This window comes from Sipha flava, unplaced genomic scaffold (assembly GCF_003268045.1).
Source record: "Sipha flava isolate LNK unplaced genomic scaffold, YSA_version1 261_pilon_pilon, whole genome shotgun sequence".
Lineage (NCBI taxonomy): Eukaryota > Metazoa > Arthropoda > Insecta > Hemiptera > Aphididae > Sipha > Sipha flava.
Window position 1 is genome coordinate 76,176 of NW_020272923.1, and position 17,380 is coordinate 93,555.

The 17,380-nt window shown below is 23.9% G+C and overlaps 1 protein-coding gene across 1 annotated transcript in view; it reads right to left on the reverse strand.

The window, feature by feature from the left end:
- The window catches only part of LOC112685002, a 33,969-nt gene that overhangs the window by 11,974 nt on the left and 4,615 nt on the right, over positions 1–17,380 (reverse strand). Inside the window, exons 6-25 of the mRNA XM_025556748.1 lie at positions 17,171–17,317; positions 16,894–17,099; positions 15,549–15,742; positions 14,684–14,794; positions 14,062–14,170; positions 13,800–13,979; positions 13,543–13,724; positions 12,083–12,187; positions 11,147–11,264; positions 10,660–10,881; positions 10,148–10,344; positions 9,964–10,074; positions 9,656–9,890; positions 8,332–8,525; positions 8,156–8,266; positions 7,956–8,082; positions 4,022–4,210; positions 2,026–2,213; positions 1,619–1,726; positions 1,161–1,266 (exon numbers count right to left, since the gene is read on the reverse strand). Coding sequence (XP_025412533.1) covers positions 1,161–1,266; positions 1,619–1,726; positions 2,026–2,213; positions 4,022–4,210; positions 7,956–8,082; positions 8,156–8,266; positions 8,332–8,525; positions 9,656–9,890; positions 9,964–10,074; positions 10,148–10,344; positions 10,660–10,881; positions 11,147–11,264; positions 12,083–12,187; positions 13,543–13,724; positions 13,800–13,979; positions 14,062–14,170; positions 14,684–14,794; positions 15,549–15,742; positions 16,894–17,099; positions 17,171–17,317 — 3,140 coding nt within the window. The remainder of the gene's footprint in view (positions 1–1,160; positions 1,267–1,618; positions 1,727–2,025; positions 2,214–4,021; positions 4,211–7,955; positions 8,083–8,155; positions 8,267–8,331; positions 8,526–9,655; positions 9,891–9,963; positions 10,075–10,147; positions 10,345–10,659; positions 10,882–11,146; positions 11,265–12,082; positions 12,188–13,542; positions 13,725–13,799; positions 13,980–14,061; positions 14,171–14,683; positions 14,795–15,548; positions 15,743–16,893; positions 17,100–17,170; positions 17,318–17,380) is intronic.

Genomic DNA, 17,380 nt, shown 5'->3' on the forward strand with positions numbered 1-17,380 from the left:
AACTAATTAATTTTTTGATTAATTGTTCAAAATGATGAAAAGCAACTGGCTGAGAAAGATTTGATCCCCTTTTACACAACATATAGAAGTGAAATAGCTTTTTATACCAACTGTTACTGACGCTGATTTAAGAGTGAAAATATTAAGCCTGCATCTTGGATGAAATTATGAACAAAAAAGAAAGGTTTTACTTGTCTCATAAAGTTTGAAAATCATCAATGCAATAACTATTTTAAATAACTCGTAAATAAATTGTAAAAGATAATTATAATTAAGTTGTACGTAAAATCAAGTGTTAAATCAAATAAATATTTATTTAAAAAAAAATGTGTGTATAATATTACAAAAAGGTTTGTTAAATTAAAATAAATCATACGTTATTTTTTCATTTTCTTAATTAGACAAAATTGAAAAGTAAGTATTTACAAAAAAAAGGGTACCCAGACCAATTTAAGTTATAACTAGGGATCCGTGACTTCACCCTAATTAGGAACCACTGCAGTAGACTTATAATTCAAAAACTTTATTAAATCAAAGAAAACATATATTTTAGGCAGGGGAGAAAACCATCTCAAAAGAAAGAACTGCCATTTCCTTTCCCCTTCTACTAACTGGTTAAGAATATTGTTAACCATGATTTTCTGTCTCTGTCTATCACTTGCAGAAAATAGTGATTTAGACATTTTATATATCCATCTTACTGATTGATAAATTAATGCAATACAAATTTTAAAAACTAGTTTAAATTTTTCATTAAGTCTACTTTAAATCAACTTTCCTAAATTTTAAAATGTTGTACTTAACATACCAAAAAATTAACTTATGTTAATTTATGTTTTTAATTTGTCAAAATCCTATTTTGTAAAATTCAAGCAAATATAATAAAAAAAAAAATAAAAAAATAGGACATCTAATCTAAAAGAGACTTAACAAATTCCAATCATATTTTAAAATTCTTATTGCAAAAATTAATCAATCGTTATGTTGGAAATAGAAAACATTAAAATCCCTATGTTGCTTCTGTAATAGATAGTAATCATGGCTTACAATCTCCTAAAGGTTCATTGTCACCAAAAAATAATTGTTTCAGAAAAAATAAATCGGTTACTGATAGCTCATAAAATATTTACTAAATACATAAAAATAATGACATTAATAACCTTTATTATTTAATGGTTTGTCAATAAATTCATCAAAAATACTTATATTATTTTTTCTTTTTAAATCAGCTTCTTTTAATCCATTTGGGTTTTCTTCATCGAATTCCTAAAATTATAATCTTAAATAAGTATATAACAATCAACTTTTAGGTTATTTATTTGAAAATAAATTAAAATTATATAATAGAAAAAAATTTAAAAAAGCGAAATGAAAATAAGAAGTAGAAACAATAAAATTTATCAATTACCATCTAATATAATGGTAAGATAATTAAGTATTTTTAATTTCTTATAATGTTGTAAATTAAAGTCATTTATTCCATAAGGCTAAATATGCTAACCAAAATTTTGTTTTGAAAAACTTTTATTATACTAATATTTTATTTGTTTTTATGGTAAATATTAATTATAGAATAAATGCCTTCAATAAATTAATTTATATTTTCACTAATACTCACAATATATAAAGGTTCATTTTCTAAATTTTTAAAATATTTATCTACAATCTCTGTTTTTTCAATTTTTAGAGATCCTTTGACACCGATTTCAAAAATTGATACAGGGATCTTAACAAAACAAAATTCATATACATTATCTTATTCTTATGAAAAAAGTACATCATTCTATGTTACAAATACACTTATAAACTATAAACAGCTAGAATAATAAAATTATATTTATTATTGTTGTTAGATTCTCTTTACTCCCATGGTCCTACTGCAAGCTTGATAGCAAGATAATAGCTATCAACTGGTCAATGTAACGGTAAACATTTTGAAATGTTAAAAAAGAAGGATGATAAAATTATATTCTATGTAGCTGTAATAATTTAAAAATATATACTTTAACATTTGTAGCAAATAACCTTTTTTAATTCATCAGAAAGTTCAAAAATTTCATCATCTAAAACAATCTCTTCATTTCCATAGTCAATAAATGAAATACGAAACAAATGTTTATCCTCTTTTTTGAGTATTTTTGCACGAAACAGCACACCATCAAACATTACTTTGACAATGTCTCCAATTTCAATTTTTGATTTTTTTTGTTTTGCTACAAAAAATAAATAATGCTAGTTTCAGTTTCCAAAATGGAATTTATATTTCTTCCAAATTTTTTTTTCTTTAAATAAAATGTAACAAAATTGTTTTGAATTTTGAGAGGGTTTTTATTATAAATATAATTTCAATTTAATTTTAAACAGGTTAGAGCGGGTTAAACAGGAAAAATAATAATAGTCAACTCTAATTTGTTAATTTGTATTTTTTTTAAATTATGCTAGTTTTATAATTTTCAAGTTATTACTACCTAAAACTTAAGATGATTGAAATATATTATGCCTTAATAAAACTTATTATAGAATGTTATTTTTTGAATATTTATAGAATACAGAAGCATGTTACTCAAAAAATTATTGTTATTTAATTATTAAAATTTAAACTACTTTATTTAATAATTAAAATTAATTGTACTAAAATTAACAGTTTTATACCATCCATCGTTAAGCTTGTCACGCCGTACATACAATTACTATCAGTATTATTATTTATGTTCCACGTTAAAATGATATATAAGTTCATTCGTCATGTCTCTCATCAAATCACATGATTCATCTAAGCCGAATTTGTCACCCCCCTATTTGACCAAACTTGATGTAAATTTAAAGAAAAGCAAGACCTTTGTGTCGCCAAATTGTTTTTCTTCCCACTCCGTGAACGATAATCTCCCCGAGGTTTTCAGTCCTCCTCCTGTCAGTCACACCTACAGCACGACCTGAACCCATTATCAAAACACTTTGGTGATGAAAAAAAATGAGGTTAAAAAAACAAAATATTAGTTCCAATACCCTTAGTAATATTACTAACTACTCCGCGTTGAAAACTCAATTAATTTCTCTGGTGGGTACAAACCAAGGACAAGCGCGGGTCTAGAAATGAAAAAAGGAGGAGGGCTAGTAATGTGATTTACTGCCATAATTCTTTGCGCATATTGATTTATACAGTCTTTCTTACAACTAATTTTTTGAAATATTTTAAGAACTCGTATCCGATATAGTTCTACCTAATGTCTAAGGGGGAGAAGGGACTTCAGCCCTCCGGGATTTGGGCTAGTTCGTTATAAGTGTGTTAAACATCTTTCATAGAGTAAATAAAAAAGCTCTACCACTAATATTCTCCCTTCTAAGTTTTAAAATAGTGGTCGAAAAACCGAATCATACACGTTTTCCAACACAATCCAAACAATGTCAGCGATAAGGCCACACATGCTCCTGCTATAGTCCACCGTCAAGATGTATAAAATGCAGCAACGAAAATCTCATCAAGGACTGCATCAAATTATCGGAACTGCCTGTGAAGTGTGCATTGTTCTGATGTACATACTAAAAATTATAAAAGCTGTCCTTTTAAAAAAAAAAATGTCAAACATTTCTCACCGAACTTATTTCAAATATTTTATCTCAGTTTGTTACGCAACAACTCTATTATTAACCCATTAATTTCCTTTTTATCAACAATCTTGAACACATTGCTTTCAAAAAATACCATATCTTCTTAATTTCCTATGTCTACACTTCACTGAATCCAAAATTACGAACATAAATTCTTGTCATATCATAACTTTTATTATTTATCTCAGGTTATATGTTAGAGTAATATTAGTATTATTCTACGAGTTATATTTTAGTTTTCAATATTATTATTATCATTAAATATAATATCAACATACTAGAATTTATTATTATTTTTCATACAATAATATGTTCATTCGAATTTTAATTAAATTGTAATTTTAAAGCTAAATAGTTATACTGGTAGCTAATTAAAAAAATAAAAATAAATTAAACTAATAATGTAACTTACAGGTATCATAAGCAGTTTTTTCAACTGCAGAGTCATATTCTTCAGATTCACGACTAACAAAAATAGAAGTTGAATCATGAAAATACCGAAGATAGACTGTTTCTCCATTTTTAAGTGGATGGGAATTGATATTATTCGTAACTTCTAGTACTTTTGTTGGATCTTCAATTTTCATTTTCAAATTTTCGACTATAAATAAAAACAAATGTAATAAAAAATACTGTTAAAGACACACGGATTCTGAATGCAAATTATTTTTTGTTAATATTCAAATAACGAAACTGAAAATGATATTTTCAAATATGATTTAAACTGATACTTCTATATATAATTTGGATTCTAGGACTATATTCACAAAGTAAAAACGATTTAGAGACCAAACAGTACAAAAAAATAATATAATATTCAATTCAATTTTCTTGTTTTGGAATTTAATGCAGGCCATATAAAATAAACGTATGGGTCAAATGTGGCCTATAGATCGCTGGTTGCTGACAACTTCTCTAAATATTAAGATAAGTGAATATTAAATATTTATGAGAAATATTTTATTACAGGTATCTCAAAATCCTTTTAATTAAAATAAAAATACGCATAATTAAATTTTCTTACTTAATAATACACGATAAAATTAATTAAAAATTAAACAAGCAGTAAAAATATGGAAATTAAACCCAAATATCAGTACCACAAATGAAAAAAAAAAAAACTAAATCGAATGAAAATTGGTTAAACAAGACTGATGTATGGTTATTTAATAATAAAAGGTGACCCATTAATATGCTTATCATGTGGGACGATGTTCACAATCAAGCACATCTTTGAGGAATGCAAGATACAAAAAATTAAGAGGAACTCAACATAAGGCATTATATTGGAATAAGTCTATAATAGAGCAGAGTAGCATAAGGCGAGTGCGATGTTGTCCTGGTTAGTTTTCTTATTAGGTTGTTTCGTGTTGCGACTTTCATTTTGATTTTTCACTGTTACTTTTGAAGGTTAATCTAATATGATTTCTAGATACGTGGGGGTTTGTGTGTGTTCAAGATTGATGCCCCGCCACTGTATTTTGAGTTCCTTTTTTGCCTGTTTATTGTTAAGGTGGCCTGCACTTATTTGCGTTTTGGTAGAGTTAGGTTTTAATGAGTATTCTGTATAGTAGCTATCCAATTTCATCAATACATGTGTTTGTTTGACTTCACTAAATGTATTTCTTTAAGCGGTTATCGCTAATTCGTCGGCGTATAGGAAATAACGAGTGTTTTCCAAAATGGGCTGGTCATTCGTGTATACATTAAAAAGTATTGGTGGAAGGACACTACCTTGCGGGAGGCCATTTTTTAAATTTCTCCATCGGCTTTTTTGATCTTGTAATCTTACCTGGAATCTTCTAATTCTGTTCGTTGACTCAATTACTTTTGTCAGGTGGTAGTTATTTTATATACTTTGTCCTAGTTATTTAATATACTTTATCCAATAAGAGGTTATGATTAACAGCAGTGTAATATGCTGCAGTCAAATCTATAAATACGGCTCCGGTTATTTTTTTGTTTCAAAACCATCTTCGATGATCTGTGTTAGGTTTAGTATCTGGCTATTGCAGGATTTCTCTGATCGAAACCCAGCTTGATTTTTAAATAGGTTTTTTTTTTTTATGGCTGGGGTTATTCTGTTCAAAATTAATCTTTGATATAACTAATACATATAACATAGTAGTGATATTGGTCTAAAGTTTTTCGGATAGTTTGACAATTTCCCAGGTTTTTCTATCAGGGTAACGGTCCAATATACGACCTACAAATGTTACTCGACCTACCGATAAGATTGTGTTAATAAACATATTTCGTTACCGCGGTTAATGTCATTATGGGCATTTAATTATATTCATGGGAATATTATTTATGTATTTTGGGACCAAAAAACTCTTTTACAAATTATTAAAAATTAAATAAAAACTGAAACAATAATTTATAGTGACCAATGGAGAGCGTACTCAACATTAAATCATCATGGATATATTCATTTAACAGTTAACCGTTTAAAATTTTTATTTACCCGGAAACAGAAGCACACACTTAACAAATTGAAGGCTTATAGAGTATTACAAAATCCAAATATAATGTTAAAAATAATGGGGCATTTCCTTTACTAGATAAACAACTCCAAGAAGAGTGGTAAAGAAAGTATCAAAATCAAAAAACTATTTTTGATAACTTTATGGTCGATATGAAAAAGACATTTCACAACAGTATGGACTAAAACAATACATTTATTGACGACACTGAGAAGTGGAATGAAAAAAGGTTAGTTAAAATTATTTGTTTTTTACATTTATGACGTAGGTCGTGTATTGGACTGTAAATCAGTGTGTAGGTCGCATATTGGACCGCACCTCAGGGTGTAGGTCGCATATTGGACCATTACCGCTATCAGTAATGCCACTTTTGCCTTTTGCCATTGTTTTGGAATTCTTGCTGTTTTACGGCACTCATTAAAAAACTTTAGTATTCATTCCTGTGTGTTTTTTCCAAAGCGTTTTATTATTTCTGTTTGTATTTCAAATATCCTGGGTGCTTTATCTTCTTTCATCTGTTTTATTGGGTAATCGGTCAAAGTATCCTCGGAAAAAATATCCAAACCAAAACATCCAAGGACAAAATATCCAAATTTATCCGTTTTTCCAAAAATTAGTATCAAATTATTTAATTGACTTGTTAGTAGCAATAATATCACAGTTATTATCGATTATGACCGTTATGAGTATTGTTAAATTGAGATATCATTCCATTTTGACTTCTGGTTTTTACTGTTGGGTTTGATAAATTGCCCAGTAGCAGTAAATTGAACGAATATTTAAACGGTAATAAGTCGCATACGGACAACTGAAATTAAATTTTGTAAACATTAAAATTATTTTTTTCAGTATGTTTATAAATTTTCGCTATCGAAAATAGGTATTGCCATTTGAAAATTGAAAGTTGATAATGTTTTATCACATAAGGACGGAAGTTAAAATTATCAAAATTGTAACACAATGTAAAATAGTAAAACCTAGAAAGTTTAAAAAAAAGTTATTTTAAAATTCCTAATACTTCCCGAAATATTAACTGGTTCATAATAAAAAAATCATCCTGTATTTTGTGATATTATAACGATTAACGTTATTTATTATACTTTTAGTAATTTACAGCGTATATAATTGAATTCATTTTATGAGCTAATTTTTATAATTTAATATTTAAGTTAATATTTTCAGAAAATTTAGGTTTTTTTTATGATTAAATAGTTTGATATTTGAGCTAGTTGTATTAGAATGTATAGTGTAATGTACTAATTTTCGGAAAATCGGATAAATTTAGATATATTATCCGTGGATATTTTGACCGTTGGATATTTTGACCTAGATTCGTTTTATTGCATGTATTAGTCTTCTTTGCTAAAATCTGCTCAATAAGTGATCTTTCATTTTCTTTGCACCAGGGCGTTTGTATTTTTTTTTGTTTTATTTTTTGGTTTACCATTTGTGAGAAGGACATGTGCGACTTGATTTGCTGTTACATTACTGCGTTGTCTAATGGCTTGTATCACTGTTTAACTGTTCTAAGGTATTCCAAGCATTTTTGCTGTTTCAGGTCATGTCCATGTTTTCCACTAGTAATTTCCATTTCTGTCTTTTCAATTAAATTTTTAAATTTTTTTTTAAATTATTATTTAATTCAATTAAACTGTGTTTTTTTCTCTTTTTCTTCCCAAAAATGTAAATGTAATATAATATAAAATATGTATGTATGTATGTATATATATATATATATATATATATATATATAATATGTATATATGTAAAATACAAATGTAATGATAATGACTAGTTAAAACAAAATATCAAAAAATAATGATAAAAAATAATTAAATAACAATAAGAAACATTAATAACCTTTTTCTAAAGATACAGAAGACTGATCGGTAAACAATTTTAATACTTCATCATTTACATTAAGACCAGTTGATAAGACTTTCAAAATACAATTTTTTATTCCCATTTCACTAGTTTCATCATACTCCTATAAAACCATTAACAAATTTAATATACAAATTAATCATTATAAGATTTAAATACAAAATGATTTAATTTACAATAGATAATTTTTCAGCGTTGCTGGCTAACACTGAAAAATAATTTGATATTTCTTTATTTATTTTTACATTACATGGCATATTAATCCCAATTTTAACTGCAAATCCAGCCTGAAATTATTATAATTAAACATTTAAGTAAATCATAAGATTATAATTTTACTATTATAAATTACTTTCATTTTAAAATGATCAGTAAGTTCAAATATATTTCTTGATTGAACTTGTTCATAATTTCCGAAATCAATATAAAAAACTTGATAATTATTACCTTTAACATCAACAATTTTAGCTCTAAAGATATCTTGATAAAAGGGAGAAAAAACTTTAACAATATCTCCTACAACTGGATTTATTTTATTATTACGATCTATAAAATAAACCAATAAAAATATATTAAAATTAATGATAACTGCTATCTTCTAAATGTTCATGCTACAATAAATTATACACGCAAGTGAAAATAATCAATATTTTAAATTAACTATACAAAAATATTTATAACTTTACATATAATTTTATTTTTCAATTCTATTTGAATTCAATTTTATTAGTAACCGTTATGAATATCTCTGAAGATAAACTATATAAAATATAAAAGACAAGATATGAGAATTATAGAAATATAAAAAAAAAATACACTAAGAGCTAATAATATACTGATAGATCTAAAACAATTAAGCACAAGGAAAATTAAATGAGACTTCAGGATGCAATTATTAAAATATTTGAATATAAATAATAATTTAGATAGAATTTGGTGAAACTTTTATGTAATATACATTTTTAATAGTATATTAGACATAATAAAAAAGGAGGACATGTCAAGTTACAGGGTGCAGGTGATTGATATATGTGAATTGTTCTTATACATTTGAAATTAAAAACCATTTATTTTGAAAAATGATCCTGAATGAAAGAGAAAAGGTGTATAAACCTAAAAATAGTTAACAATGTTATGTTAATATAAATTCTTTTTAATTTTGTAATCATGTTATTATACCAACTCTAACAACAAAAAATATAAATATAACTTTTGAAATTTGATTAAATTAATTTTATAATAAAATTTAAATTTTTAAACCATTATATGTATATAATTCTTATAAAAGAATTATTTATTCTTATAAACAGCTGATATTTAAGTCCTTACAGTTCATATTTTTAGATTCAATAAATACACCAAGAGCCACCAGAAAAAAAAAATGGTACTATTCAGTAAAACCCACAGTCAATAATAACCACATAACAATGACTTCCATGACCTCCCACCACAAGAATTTGGATTTGCCGTGGCTGCTATACAAACACGATACCTACATATGTACGTAGTGAGCTGAGTTCAATTCTGGTTTTAAGCGTTAATTATTGCACTATACCTACATTACTATACCTGTATATACCTAAATTTTAATTTCATCACAATCGGTCAATAAGTTTAAGCTAATATATGTTAATAAATAAGTTATATATTAATAATATATAATACATTACACTAACCTTTACTTTCCATTAGGGTTTTTAAAAATGAAGCATTTTCTTCTTCTAGAGCTTTGGAAGAAACATACAAACAGTCAAAATTTTCAAAATGTGTTAAAATACAATGTTCATGATTTTTTATTGACATTTCTTCAGCTGGTAATAATTTTAATACTTTATCATTTATATAACAATCAGACTTTAATTCTTTTAGGAGCACATTTTCCAAGTTATTAATATTTTTTTCATTGTATACCTAAAATATGTAAATATATTTATATAAACACTAAATAATAAAATAATTACATATATAATAAAATAATACTAACAATAGATAGAACTTCACAACTGTACACCAAGTTTTTAAATAAATCGGTTATGTCATCATTTATACTTGCATTTGGAGGAACTTCAATTGATACTGAAACAGGCAGCTCAGTCTGTAATAATACAAATGTATGTACTTAAAAATGTACAATAACTATTTTATTAATACCTTAATAATATTTATACCTTAATATTTAATTCATCAGAAAGTTCAAATATATAATTTGATGGTATTATTTCTGTATTTCCAAAATCAATAAACCAAACATGGACACCAATATTGTTCTCAATATTTAAAATTTTTGCTCTATATAGACCATCAAATGAAGACGAAAAAGCTTTTACCACATCTCCTATGGCCAAATTTGTTTTAATTTTACAATCTAAATGATAAACCAAAAATTAGTTAAAAATAAATAAAAGTATTTAATTTCAAAGTAATTTAGAAAATACTAAAAATAAACTAGCAAGGTAGAAAAGTTTTAATTTCAAATAAAACAAAAATTATACAATTTGACTAGCTTATTTTTACTCATATTCATTCAAAAAATGATCATACATAATAATACCATTTAGTATTTAAATAATTTATTATTACTAATATTATTATTTTAATATTTATAATATATATATATATTATTATTATTATTATTATTATTAATTATAAGCCTATTATCAGAATATATACAATTACTGACCTGTACTCTCCAAAGTTTTTGTAATAATATCATAATTATGCACTTTATAAGAATTCTTTTCATTGTCTTTTACAGCTCCACAAAGATAAATATTTTTAAAATCTTTGAAATAAGAAACTATACAACGATCTCCATTTTCTAATTTAATAATTTGAAAATCATTTGTTACACTCTTTCTTTCCATATTAATAATTGAATTATTATCACTATCATTGGATATTTCTAATATAAAAAAATTAACAAAATTAATAGCTGTTTTGAAAACAAATTTTTTACATTTTTCCGTTGAGCATTAAAGCAAGATGAAAAAGCCAACAAACAATTCATAAAACAAAATAATAATAATAATTACATAGTGTGTATTCTAAACAAATAGTAATAAGTATTATTATATACACAAAGATAATTAATAGTTAAATAACTATCAACCTTCAATCGTAGGCTTGACTTAAAAAAAAATTATTCAAAAATTTAAAAATGTATTTACCATTCAAAACTAATTCATTTTTTATTGATTTTAGGAATTCTTCAAAAATATTTTCTGAATTATCTTCTCTTTTTAAAATGATATCTTGATATCCATTAGAATTGTTCTCATCAAATTCCTAAAAAAAAAAAAAAAAAACATAATTTAAGAAAATAAATATACTAATTTACGGTAAATAAAAGTATACTTGAAATAAAGTTTGTTAAATTTAACCTCCAAGTATATATTATTTTTTATAAATTTAATTTACCTAAATAGTTTTTGATCATATAAAACAACAATTCTTAACCTTTTGTAGTTCACGGATCCCTGACGAAAGATTTATAGAAATTGCGGACCCCCTTACTAATTTTTTGTTTAATACTTTTTTTTATACAAAACATCTCATGTTATTAAAACCAAAATTATAATAATTATTTTATGTAATAAATTACATTAATAGACATAACATACATATTTATAATTATTCTTATTTCACTTAATTTTTCAGTTAACTTAAATTTAATTATTTTAGTTTTAATTTCTTTTTTTAATATTCTTAAAATTTAATTTTTATTAGCTTAATACGATGGTTGATACACAAGTTTTATAACATCGTATAATGATAAAATTTATCTATTATATAATAAAAAATATTAAAAAAAAAATAATATTATTAATGCAACAATATTATAATAATGCACTCATGTCATGTATTGATGTACATGTATTGTTTTAGGGCTGCCGCGGACCCACGATATGAGTATTGTGGACCACAGGTTAAGAACCACTGATATAGAACATTAAATTAATGTTTTTAATGGTATTTAAAACTTTTAGTTATATTTCTATTAAAATATTTTGAAAAAGTTCTGATGAGTTGCCAATTTAATATCTTATAAAAATTATTAAAAAACTTGAGTATATAGAACAATTAAACGTAAAACTTTAACTTACTACAAATAATGGAATTTTTTCAATTTGATTTATATACTCATCTAATGTCGATGATCTTTTTACAATAGGTCTTTTAATTCCAACTTCAATTGCCAAACCAGGAATCTAAAAAAACAATAGATTACATGATACTAAAAATAATGATTTAATTTGTTTATCCAAAAACAAAGAAAATATCAAACTACATAGTTAAAACTCTTCCAAAAAGAAAGAAAGATTAACTACTTAATAAAACAAAACATAAAAATATTTTATTCATACATAGTAGCCATACATGTGATTTAAATTTAGGTACTTTAAATCAAAGTGACAGATTTCTTTTATCATCACCACTAATTTATAATTGGTACTGTATAACTAGATTGATCTTTCATTTATCAAAAATGAATACATTATTTAGCTTTATTTTTAAATGTAGCAAATGTAATAAATAAATAGTCAACAAAAATTACTAAATGACAAAATATATTTCAATTTTTTAAAAAAATTTGTATGTTATTGAATTAAATTAATATTTGATAAACTTGTGTGTAACCAATAATTAGTTATTAACATGATATCTTGTTAGGAAATATTAATCACAGTCATTATATAATATTAGAAAGATGTTTGAGAAAAATTTTGAAAAATTTAACTTGTATGTGACTTAGATAATTATGTGAAAAAACACTAAGGCCGATGACACACTGAAGAAATTTTTTTTGTGAAACAGAAAACAGATTTCATTTATTAAAAACACATGTATTTAAATGAAGCAACACATTTCGGTGACAAAATATTTATGAAATTTATTTATTCTGTGTGTATTGATCATGAAATATAATTTGTGTGATGAATTGTATAAAACAAATTTCACAAAACAAATTTCCTCAGTGTCACCGGCCTAACTATTACCAATTACCACTATATTTAATAATGGCACAACTTATATATAAGTATTAATAACAATGTTACATATGGAGATGTATATAAATAATTGAAAAGATTGAATAACGCTTAAAATAATAGTTTGTATTTTCACTTAGTTATTAGTTATAAGATTTAAAATAAATAGAATAAAGGATCATAGAAGCTTCTAGCATTATAACAGTGCAGGACAAAAAGAAGCAAAGTTATTAAGTTAGAATTCATCTAATTTCTAAAATGAGCTCTACTCATATTTATTATACAAGAATTTGGACATTGCATGACTTGAGACTTAGTGAGACAAATGTAAAGGTCAGTGATACGACATACATTTTTAATCACCTCTGTGAATTTGAAAGACACAATTCAACATTTAATGAGTTCTAACGGTCATTATTATTTATAATATTAGAATCTCTTCTAACCTATCTACTACAGATGTCAGTAGAAATAAACACAAACATCGTAAAAAATAAACACATGTGGATTTATTACACCACATATTACATATTTTACAATATCATATAGAAACGTAATACATTTTAACATCAAACCTTTGCAAGTTCTTCAGATAATTCATAAATACAATTAGATGGCACTTCTTTACAACACCCAATGTCAATAGTCATGACAGTGATCAAATTATCATCAATTTTTTTAATTTTTGCACGATAATCAGAATTTTTCGTATTTACTTTAACTATATCTCCCACTTTAAAATGATATTTAATGGCTGCTGAAAAAAAAAAAAAGATTCGGTATATTTTATTTAATTGTCTTATGTTGAAAATTATTTCATAATAAGACTTACATCTATCTTGAATAATTTTACACATCATTTCATTAAATAATTTTGCATCCTTGATAATATAAACATGACCCATATCTTCAAAATGTTTTATAAAAACTTTATCATGATTTTTAAGTTTGTTTATATTATAATTATTACTCAATAAATTATTTTGATTAGTTTGTTTCTTAACTTTATTGTCTAAATATAATAAAAAACTAATGTTAATAGATTTTTCTCAAGAAATTAAATTAAAAAAGGAATACAATTTCAGTGATATTACTTAATTTTGTTAGCAGACACTTCTTTACATAACTGTCAATATAGAGATCACTTTCAACAGCTTTTAATTTAACATTCTCTAAACATGTTTTAGATGTTTCGTCAAATTCCTATAAAAATGGACATTCATACTTAAAAAAAATATTGATATCAAAGAGTTTGTAAATATAAAAAAATATTTTCAAAATTAAAAATTAATAAAAGTATATAATTATTACATTACAAATTTAATTAGTACACAATTTAGTCAATAATTTATAAGTAATTATTAAAAATTGTAGAAATTGCATAGTATGAATAAGGATGTAAATTATCAAACATCATTATCCATGATGTTATATTATACAAAATATAACACAAATATAGTATTAGATTGCCTATTTAATGTGCAGCACTTAAAAAAACATCTACTGATAAAATGTGGTACATTACCATAGGATTTTAGTAATTTTATAAAATAACTAGTTACTAGGCATTATAAATGATATATTATTTATCATTTTCTGAGTAAGATTTAAAAATAATTAATAATATATTGAACACATTGACAAAAAGAAAAAAAAAAAAAAACATTATTGTCAGAAATTAAAAACTCAATTTTAATATGTACACATATAACTTACAATAATAAATGGTATTTGATCTTTAGCAAAGTCATTAAACAGGTTCCTAATTTCATCAGTCTCTTGTATATGTTTTAAATCATCAATTCCTACTTTAACAGCTATTGGTGGCTAAAATTAAATAAATAATACACATTATTATTAATTAAATATTAACTAATAAATATGAATAACCAATAAAATAATTAAAAAAATTTAGACAAAAACCATTACAATAACTATAAGACTTAAAAATAACAAACATCATACATTTTGATGAAAAATAAAGAAACTTTAATCTGTTGGTAAATATTAAGTTTTACTCCATATCAAATTTATAAATAAAGGAGAAATTGATCGAAAAATATTCCAATTTTTGAACGAAGAAAAAATGAATAATGATATGCTGTAAAACAACATAGTAATAAAATATAATAAATATTTCATATAAGAAAAAAAAATTATTTTAGTTATTCTATGTATTCTGTGTATGCGGGGCATTACACCCTCCTCGCTACATCAATGCCTACAAAATAAATGGAAAAATGATTTGACAGAAATCACATGCTCATTGAAAATATATATATATATATATATATATATATATATATATATATATATAATTTCAATATTCTCAGATTTTACAATAATTTATCTAAATATCACAGAAGTATATTTCATTCTGAACTATTGGTCGTTTATATTAAATAAGTGGTTAAACAAAAATAATTGCTTACAACATGCACCAGAAAATGATAATCTATTATTTACACTATTTTCACCAGATTATAATATAACCACATTAAATTAATTTGATGTGTATATACAATTGAACTCGATCAAAAATTAACAATTAATAAAATATAATAAAATTAAAATTAAAAACCTTTTTTAATTCATCAGCTAATTCAAAGATTGCATTAGATGGGATTTTTTCTTCATTTCCATAATCAATGTAGTAAATGTTATAACTTCCATCGTTATTATTTTTTAAAATTTTACCTCTGAAGAATTTTTTGTATTCTGTTGAAAATACTTTAACAGTATCACCCACAACAGGATTTAACTTGGGTATTTTATCTAAATATAAAATAAATATTGTATGTTTAGAAATAATAAATATTAAAAATAACCAATTTTAATTACTTGTAATATTAAAAATACAATAAAATCATAGTTTATAAAATTAGATTAAGTATTATTATTTAAATTATTTTAATAGTTTTACAAAATTGTATTTGTTTATGTGGCATTAAGTCAAAAGTCATAATTAATTTAATATATAAAATAATTCATTATCATTTTAATAAAAATTTTTGGTTCAGTATTTTTAGATTCAAGTGATATTAAATTCTATACTAACCTTCATGAATTTATGAATAAAGGTATTATAAATAATACTTAGAAATTAAATCATTATTTTCTAATTATAATGTTGGGTTATAAATCTATTAAGGCTAATTATTTATCTGTTTATTATAATAAGCCACAATATTAAAATGTTTTGCTTTAATTGTAAGTGTGAAGTTCAATCATTAGTAAATAATACATTACATAAAATATGTAAAATATATATAAAAAAATATAAAATTTTAGCTTGTATAAAACTAGTAGCACGGTTTCTATTTTTCATGTTATTTTACTACATTTTGGTTTTTCTTATGACAGTCTCCAACTGGACATTTAAATGGAAGGCAGTTAGTCTACATTTGAGATATTTTACAATGAGTTTAGAATCTGTAACTAAATACAAGGGAGAACAAAGTGATCTTCCTTTTCCTTCTAAATTAGTTTTGTAATCATATAAAAAAAGAACTTCTATTTTTAGTTTCATCTTGATTTCCATAAGTGACTTATTAAATTGATAACTACATAATTTTACTGGTTAAGTATTGAAATTTTAAAGTTTTTGGGTCAAATTTATATTTTAAATTTTAAATTATTGTCAACTCATCTATTTGCACCATAAATAATACAAATAATATTTTATTCAGATTGACAAAGTTCACTAATAAGAAACAATCATTGTTTAGATTAATTTTTGGTTATAACCTATTAGGATTTATATAGTTTCATGGTATTCCATAATAACAAAGTTTTTTTTATTTAATAGAATTTAAAATTTATTGATTGTTTGTAATTATTATTAATTTATTATTTATCCATTATTTATAATTAATTTTGGTTCAACCTATATTTTAATGAAATAAAAAATAAATATTAAAATTTACCTTGACTATTAGTTGTAAAATTTAATATATTAAATTCGCAAAAATTATACAGATTGTTTTCATTTTTCATAGCTTTACCAACAAATATTTTATTAAAGTTTTCAAAATAGGTAATAATACAATAATCCTTATTTTTTAATGGTACATTTTGCAGCTTTGGCTGATCGTAAAAGCTACCTCTTCTCAAACTTTTTGATAAATATCCACTGAAAATAAATATGATCAAAATTAACAATTAATAAGTTGTCTTTAAAAAATAAAGAATATCCATATTTACTTTGATACATCATTATCGTGAAGAACAGAAAAATTTACATCACAAGTATTACTTAAACCATTTGTCAAATTTTTATCATTAGTAATACTGAAACCATTAGTCAACTTTTTATCATTAGTAATACTTAAACCATTGGTAAAATTGGATCTGAATTAAATTAAAAACATATTTAATTGAAACATAAATTTAAATATTGTTAAGGAATTTAAT